At 34.9% G+C, this 8998-nt stretch overlaps 1 protein-coding gene across 1 annotated transcript in view; it reads left to right on the top strand.

Annotated features, from left to right (window-relative positions):
• Window positions 1–3149: 3149 nt before the first annotated feature.
• LOC131026770 (pentatricopeptide repeat-containing protein At5g48730, chloroplastic) overlaps window positions 3150–8998 on the top strand; it is a 64154-nt gene continuing 58305 nt past the window's right edge. The window contains exon 1 of the mRNA XM_057956720.2: window positions 3150–3725. Coding sequence (XP_057812703.2) covers window positions 3318–3725 — 408 coding nt within the window. The 5' untranslated portion in view covers window positions 3150–3317. The remainder of the gene's footprint in view (window positions 3726–8998) is intronic.

Here is an 8998-nt window from a genome sequence, read left to right as displayed (position 1 = left end):
TGAGGAGCAGTTTATTCAACATGCATGGCTCCACGACATCTCAAAGGAGAAAAGTCATGCCCAAAGGAATAATACGGTTGTTAAGTCCCAGTTAATGAAGGCTTATTTACAAAGTGTTAACTTAAGCCAAGTGTGCAATAACTTGCATGTTAATTGTAGCTCCTTCCATTTTGTAGCTGAATCTTAGGCAAAATTTAAGGGATTTTAAGCCTATAAATGAAATTTTTTGAGTCATTGTAATGGTCCAAGAATTGATGATTTGAGGCCAGTAATTAGGAATTTTACTTTCATACAAATTTTCAAGTTTCAAGTTATGTGAAGATAGTTGAACATCTACAATATCAGTGATTGCTGATGCTTCTTTTTTGAATTAATACAAGCAGTTTATGGATTGCATGGTCAATAAGACGCGTTCTTCGTAATTGGTATTCTTCTATAGTTTGATATCTTCTTTCATTCCATATAGCATTTTATTGTCCCAAGCTTTATTATTCTATGAATCATATTACACATGTAAATGGTATATGAGGATTGAATAGTATTGTGAAAAGTTTGTTCTTAAAAATCTTGCTTTATTTGCATGTGAATCAATGATCTTGCATGTTGATAGGAAATAGTGCTCAATGATGTTTTGAATGTTATTGATAATATCATGTTGCGTAGTCTATCAATTTTGCAAGTTACATGTTTTCTTAGATCTCTTCACTTTCCTTCTTGCAACTCTAGTTTATCTTTTGATTTTATTTACTTAGTATAGATCTTATTCATATGTCCCGCTTGCAACCAACAGACCCCTCGATTGAAACAAGTCACATGAAAAATGAATTACCCTTGCACCATTGTGACCCAATAGAAGAGACCTTGGAAGGTTGGGAGTTCTTACTTTCTTACCTTTTTTAGGAGAAGCTTAGTTTCACAAAGCTTGCATGTTAGGTGTGTCAAAAGGATCATCGACAGGTATCGAAATATATTCTTGTAATTAGATTAGATAAACAAAACTACACATCCTATTGAGATGGAATCTTAACATGTATTTTAGGTGACTTCATCTCTTGCCTTATCTTTAGGGACTAGTTCCTAAACACACATCCTTTTGGTAAATAAACATATGGAAGGACAATATTGAGTATGTCTTGGAAATGATTTTGTGTAATGTTGACATCAAAAACATGATGGCCAACACTCACATTGAATGCCCTTGTGGCCCTTGGACTAGAATATGGGAGATATTGCTCGAATCAAAAGAATCTCCATTTATATATAAGATCATATTATAGATTGTTTCAAACCTTTTAATAGTTTTCAATTATATGACAATAAAATAACTATGATGCTTGATTATGGGAAAGGCTTGAACATCAAGATGACATAGAAAATTATATAGATACTCATTCTTCTCCTATAGATACATCCATAGAGACTTTTACTTCTATGATTCTTATCACAAATTCAAAGGGTTTATCTTCTTTATTGACAAGTCAACATCTTGAGGCTAAGGAATCTTATATTCCAACAATGGTAGGCTCATCTAGTGTTTATACTTAGGCATCTTTTGTGGACACATCATTCAAGGATTAGTAGTTTAGTCAAATGACATGTATTGAGATCTTGTTTTCGTCTCTTAATGATTCTTCAAATGGGGCTTCTAATAATTAAGTGCGGTAAGATCATATATATCATCTTCTAGATAGAACTTATTGGAATTAGCACTTGATATATCTTGCAAGTTTTTTGCGAGTCCTTCTTGTAGATTTGGACATTAATATTGAGGTCATTCATCTTATCTTTGATGATAGATCCTATGGAGATGTATCATCTTCTTTGGATGTCATGAGAGCATATTCTAAACATATTTTTATTTCTCCACGTATTATTCGTCACCATTTGGCATTGACTTAGAGATTCTTGGGAAGTATTCAAAGGATTTATAATTATATTTGGATCTCGTTGTACATCCTCTTTCATAAAGTTCTAATTTATCATTTTCTTTGGTTATGCATGAGGCTTGTGATTTGATTGTGACACCTCTCAACGTTGATATGACAACACCTAAGAAACTTCTAGAGACATATGAGATTTCTTCCCTCAATCTTTTCAAAAATGGGAAGACATTATGCATACATCTTTGGCTTTATTTCTTCCCAAGGGGAGAAATGTTTTTGATAGTTTTGGATCATTTTCAACATTCATTGTCGAGCATCTACCATTAGTGCATGAGTTTACACATTAAGGGGTTGCATGATCTATCTTCTCTCTCTTATGTGGGGGACCTTTCCTCACATGGAGTTTTATCCTTCTTATACTTTAGAGAGATTTGTGAAGAAATTTGTCCTTTTAGGGTCATCTTTAGTCATATATTCCTCTTATTGCAGTAACACATCAATCATATTATATATTTGCATCATTTGATAGAGTAAAATTGTTCTTTCATTTTGGGTCTCTCTCATGCTTTCATTGAAGCTTTTTGATCTTGGGTGGCTATTGCCATAGCAAAATCTTATATGGCATTAGGGCATTCTACACTAACTTATATTCTTATGTAGTGAGAGAATCTATGACTTGTCATAATTGTAGTCAACGCTTGTATGTTGATTCAAAGATGTTTGAGCAAGAAAAGAAAACATGTCACCTAAAATAAAAAATGCCTAAGGTATTTGTTCTTATGTATGTAGAGGTTGTTGTAATAATTGCTATAAATATTTTAATCAATTTTGAATTTCTTGATTGGGTGTGGTGATGCCTAAATTATTTTAGGTTTTGTCCTTTTATAGAACACTCTAGCATTCAAATTTGAATATTTCGTACAATTCTAACATAATGACTAATTAGAATAGAGTAGGAATGATCTCATGATTAAATTTGAATTTTGTAAAAACTGAATTGAGGCTATCCTAATGATCTTGATCTAAGATAATATTTGCTTGAGTGCAAGCTAGAACTAGAAACATAAAGAATACAAATTACAAACAAAATACTGAAAAATAAAGATTCAATTTAAATTATATTAAATACGAATTCTTACACAAATATAGAAAAATTCAGTACTAAAGCCAAAATACGAAAAATCTTGAGGCTACCTTCCATTTTGATTATGGTTGAAAGATCTCAACTCTTTGAAATTGTCTCTCTCCAACGCTTGAATGAATGAGGTTTAATGAAGGCATAGAACAAATAAGATACGAACACCACAGGTTGTGCCTAGTGATTGCCTGAATTAATTGAGGGTCTTACAAAATACGCTTTTTAACCTTAAATCTAATAACACTAAAATCCATTTATCTATCCAAACTCTTTCAGAACCCACTCTTAACTGTCCCATGGCTGCTTCATGTTCTGTGGCAACCGAAGGTTTTCTCAGACACACCGATTCAAATTACACCCTGCCCACTTCACAGAAACTAACATCGTTGCGCTCTTTCATCTCTTTAAGCCCTCTGGACGGTCTCTGCTTCGCTCCCATCAAGCAAAACTCTTGGCCCCAAAAATTCTCATGGGTTGTGAAATGCCAGCAGAAGAAGAATAGATGGGAGAATCACCCTCCAGAGAGTGGTGTTATGAAGAGGGCACAGATCAAAGCTCTGTCAATTATATTGAGAAGAGAGGCTGCAAAAACCAACATGGAAAAGAAGGCAGGACCCAAGAAGTCCAAGAAGCTTCTGCCAAGGACCGTTCTTGAAGCTCTCACCGATAGAATTGATAACAAGCAATGGGAATCTGCGCTTAAGGTGGGCGATAAATCCTCATATTAATTCTGCTTTTCAGCTACTTTGGATGACATAATGCTTAAATTCCCACTTGAACAATTTTTGTGGTGATAAATGTTTGGCGACAGGATGATCTGATACTCACATGAAAAATAAATTCATGATCGCAAAACTAAAATCCGAGTCACACCTGAACTACATAATAAAATTGATAGATGGAACCCCACTAAGACACTTTGAGAGCATAGAATCTCCACATTGTGCAACCTAAACAGAAGGGAGAATGAAAATTACTTTCTTTGGAATTGTTTCTTACATAATGATAGTGTGCAGAATTAAACATTTGCAATCCTAGAATCTCATCAATCAAAACCTAGTTAATTTAATACTAAATGAAGACGATAAAACAAAGTTTGCACAATTGAATAAAAACAATCTTTTGGTGAAGGAAATATACCTGGATAGATCATTGGGAGGATTTGCATTAAAGGATGTTAAAATTCATCACATCATTTATGTGTGTCTTAAGGGGAAGGTAGGCGTATGCACATACTGGTGTGGGGGTAGCGGCTATGCTCGGGAGTTGTGGGTGTACTCTCTTCCTTCACCCGATGATAATATATTATGCTAATCCAACTGCATTTGGATTTTACTTATCTGTGGCATTACCATCTGATAAGACAATTCCCACATTTAGAACGGAATTTCTGGACACAAGTTCGATCCTTTCTAGTATCTAGAAACATTTGTGGGTAATCAGTAAGTCATGCATTAATTTGTAATTAATGTTAAGATATTAGTGAATCTACCCTCTTCTTTTCCCATTGAAAACATTGTATCCTAATCTAACCGTATTTTCATTTTACCTTTCCATAGTCCTTGGATGATATCACCGTGTGATAAAACATTTTATATCTACGTTTCAAGCAGAAATTTCTCACCCAAATTCAATCCGTTTTACCAGCCAAAGTCATTTTTGGTTAATCTGTAAGTTGTGGATTAATTTTAGATTAGTATGTATATTTAATATTTATGTATGCAACAATCCCCTTCTCCCCAATATTAATATGCTATGCTAATCCAACTGCATCTATAATTTACTTGTCTGTATAACTGTCTGGTAAAACAATCCATTCCTCTTTACATTTCAAGCAGACATTTCTTTACCAAATTCAATCTGTTTTACCAGCCAAAGTCACTTTTGATTAAACTGCAAATCGTCAAACAAAAAATTCAGCTAATATTGGATAAGCTTGGCTTCAAATTTTGTGAATATGAAGATGTGTTATGGTATTTTGGGAATTCTTTATCTTAGAATTTTGGGGAAGAGCTTATCAATCATTTACGGTCAGCTGTGGGTTCAGATGGGTAGGGAAAATAATCCAAAAATCTGGGAAAATAATCCAAAAATCTGGATGTAGTTAACATTTAGACATGTCATTCCATCTTGCAGCATGTTGCCAAGTAGTCCAATGGTGGAGTTCATCATTGAATCAGTGTACAGAGATGTCTGGACAGTGGCTTACCTGTTTCATGCTTATGGAGGTTTTGGGATGGTGTGGGGTATCTTAGAATCTTCATTGATGGATGAGACAACTTCTGGGGTTGATTCAGCTCGTGCAGGCCTCATAAATGCAGTCATTGTGTGGGGGCAAAAGCAATGGGTAGATGGAATAAAAAATTGGATTTGATTGCATTTTTGTATAGCCCTTGAAAAACGGTACAATTTCAAAAAGAAAACCCATCCAATTTTGAGTCCATAGGAAAAAATGTCTGAATCAGGAGTTCGCCCTAATGAACTGGCATGTGTATGATAAACCTAAAACTGATAAAAAGTGAAAACAAACTTGTATATAGGCTGAGAGTTTAAAAATCAAGAGTTTTTGAGTGTTTCCTTGTCTATTTTGGGCATTATTCTTCTATCGGTTGGTATGGGAATCAAGGAGCTATATTACACCTTACTGTAATATCCCCTGCTGTAGTATTACTGAATATGCAAGGAATATTGTCAAACAATTGGCGGACAACCTGCTGTTCTAGTTTTCTGACTGTATAATCTGCGTGTTATGCAGTCTGGACAGCAAGTATAACTTGCGTGTTATGCAGTTTTCACTTTGGCATATGACTGATGAAAAAACTTCAGATTTCTTTAAGAGTGTTAACCTGTAATGTTCCTTGCTAATATAGGTGTAAATGGTGAAATTAAACTTCAAGGAAGATTGTCCAACATCTTTCACACATACTGGAATCCATTATGTACTAATTGCAATTGATGTAGAAGATGTATAAGCAACAAATCATGAAGAATATACCTCAAATGTACTTCAAATTGGAAATGGACATTTTAACAAACATTTGCCATAAATGCCTCAGAATAAGCAAATATTCAGTACTGCTGTCAAATATGTTCTGATTACAATTTCAGACTTAGCAAATGGCACCATAGCATTTATTACTCAACCCAAATAGACATATGAGGTATTCTAATGGCTGCCCCTGATTTTCTGAAGACTAGGTACTCAGAAAAAATGATATTTCAAAGGCAAACAATTATTAAGAACCTGATTTGCTGATGGCGAATTGAAGAGACACCTCCAACGATCATGGCAGAATTTATTTAGAAATTTTGGAGGACTCTAAGATGAATATCGCCCTCCTTGGAGTTTGAGGCCTTATGCCCTTAAGTTGCAGGTTCCGGATAAAATAAAATAGACCTTCTTCAGCTCACAAAGAGGTATAAAAATGATTGTCTCGAGCTCCCAAAACCAATGCACTAATTCCCACAAAATTCTGATTATCCAGCAGAGAGGAATGAGTGAAAATGTGAGAACTGATAGGTCTGATCGCCCCTGCTGCTGTTATGGAGGTCTGAGAATTATCAAATCTTGACGCCAAGCTCTTCTCCTTAACTCCTAGAATGAGCGCTGACCCTTCCCAAACAATTTGCCAATGTCAAATGCCAAATCGGATGCACGAAAATGTGCCTATGAACCAAATTGTGGAATATTGCAGACTGATGTGATTTGTATTCAGAATTGATTTGGTCTCTGAACTCCTCTTATTCTTCCTTTCTAACACTCCAAAAAGATCGCCTAACCTCCCTTGTGTTAGCGCTGTCTTCCAACCTCAGATATGATGCTCCAATGGAGAGGTATGAGCAAAATCGTGGTAATAAGGATGACTGGTCGGATTTGCTTCAGACTGGTTTTAAACATGCATTCACCTTGAACCACCTCCAAAATACTCCTACATGAATCATATCAAAATCGGCCCTTGGCCAGCAATGAAGCTCAAGTGAAAGGACTGATTTGTCCTTCCCAATCACCATAAAGATGCAGCAAACTCGTTAGGCACAATGTGGAAGACTGAGTTATCTCCCACTCACATCTGCAACCCCTCGGAAGGTCTTCCACTCCTTCAGTTATGCTATCTATGGGAGTTTTCATTCCCAAAGACAATATCCTTCAGACACTTCTCGGTTCCACAAAACTCAATCAAATCCAATTCAAAAACCAAGCTGCCTTGAAGCTTCATCTTGATCTTCTTTTAATACTTTTTCACCCCAACATCCAGAAGCTTCTAGAAGTGACTTTATGAAATAATATTTAATTAGTCACTTTATTAAATTAATTAAATATAAAGTCATCTTTTAATTTTTAATTTATTAGATAACTTTATAAATAATTAACTTAATATTATTAATTAAAATAATTAACTAAGCTATCCATGAAAAACAATAATTTGGACAACTCAACTAATTAAATTAATTAATTAATTCTTCTCCAAAAAAGGGGACATTACACTTACTTTCTGCAAATGTATGTTGCAAGCCTGTTTGTGTGTTTTTCACATTTAGATGGAGGTAAACCATTCTCAGATCTGTAATACATGTTGTTGCAGAGTTTTAGAGATGCCAAGGCATTTTGTAGGTGTAGGGAGTTGGTAATTACCATTAAGATGTTCTTGTAAAGCTGGAATGGCATTGGAATACGCTTATAACAGCTGAAAACTAATGGCATGAGGAGTTTTACTCACTCTTCCTGGAGCTTTCTACCCAGTTGAGGGTTTCTTGCAGTATTTGTTGAATTGCAATGTATGTGTGTGTTGCAATATTTGCTATTCCACATTCATTGATGCTTAGATCTCTATTTTGCTAAGTTGCATTTGCCTTTGCAGCTTGAGTTGGCCTAGTGATGGAGAACTTGTGCTCTTGAAAGAGACGTCACAAGTTCAAATCCTATAAGGGGGTAAGGTATGTATGCCTCATTTGTAGTGCAGTTAGGTACCTCCCGCAAGGAGTATGAGGTAGTCCCATATTGCTCTAACCCATCTGTCGACCCATATACAGATTGCTGGCATCGTCGATTATAAAAGACCCTTCCTTTCCTTTTTTATTTTGAAATCCATTGTAGATGGTAAAAATGAGTATAAAGGTAGTTATAAGTGTATTTGGAGGTCTTGCATCCAAGAATCCATTTGTTGATGAACTTGTCTAAGGAATATCCTTTTAGTTTATGGATCAAGAAATTCTCCTGTTGGGCATCCAAAAGTGAGACTGATGAACTTTGCCTTTTATTGTTGCATGTGATTAGGTGTAATTCCATTTGCTTGGCCTTTGGTGACCAATGCGTGCCCCACACAGTAGAATTCCATAATAGATGAGCTATGAACTCTGGCATCATAAGTTCTAGTTGCTTGTCCTCTGATGACCAGTGTGCCCCATACTAGAGAATTCCATAGTAGATGAGCTCTGAACTCTGGCATTATAATAAATGTAGGTTAGCAGTTATCCATAAGACTTAATGGTACAAAATCCAGAAATTAAAATTAGCTCGTTGTAATAATTTCTTAACACCCCTAGGATCTAAGTTTGTTTGATTTTGTAATATTTAATTTAATTTAATTTTTTAAATATAATAAATCCTAGCTCACAATAATAATTTGCACAATTAACATAAATATGAAATCCCACAAATTGCAGTTTAATAGTTTATAAACTAACACAGGTATAAGATTTAGAATATAGCTCAGAAAAGTCCAATTTTATCTTATGTAGTGGCTACTAAGTTATCTTTAAGTCTACAGTGGCTGCTAATTTATCTTTAATTCTGCAGTGGTCTACTTAATGAAATGCCTTAGAAACATCTCCAAATCTGCCTGATATCCACTTTAGAATGCAATAGACAGCAGCTAGTATAAAATAAATTTTAATCCAAACCAAAACGTATCAAATTTGCACAACGGTGATCTCCATCTGAAATCTCTCTTAAGGAATTGTGAGTTTTCATCCTCCA

The sequence above is a fragment of the Cryptomeria japonica genome, chromosome 1 (genome assembly GCF_030272615.1).
Source record: "Cryptomeria japonica chromosome 1, Sugi_1.0, whole genome shotgun sequence".
Lineage (NCBI taxonomy): Eukaryota > Viridiplantae > Streptophyta > Pinopsida > Cupressales > Cupressaceae > Cryptomeria > Cryptomeria japonica.
The sequence above is the reverse complement of the archived record's forward strand: the minus strand, read 5'-3'. Positions and strand labels throughout refer to the sequence as shown.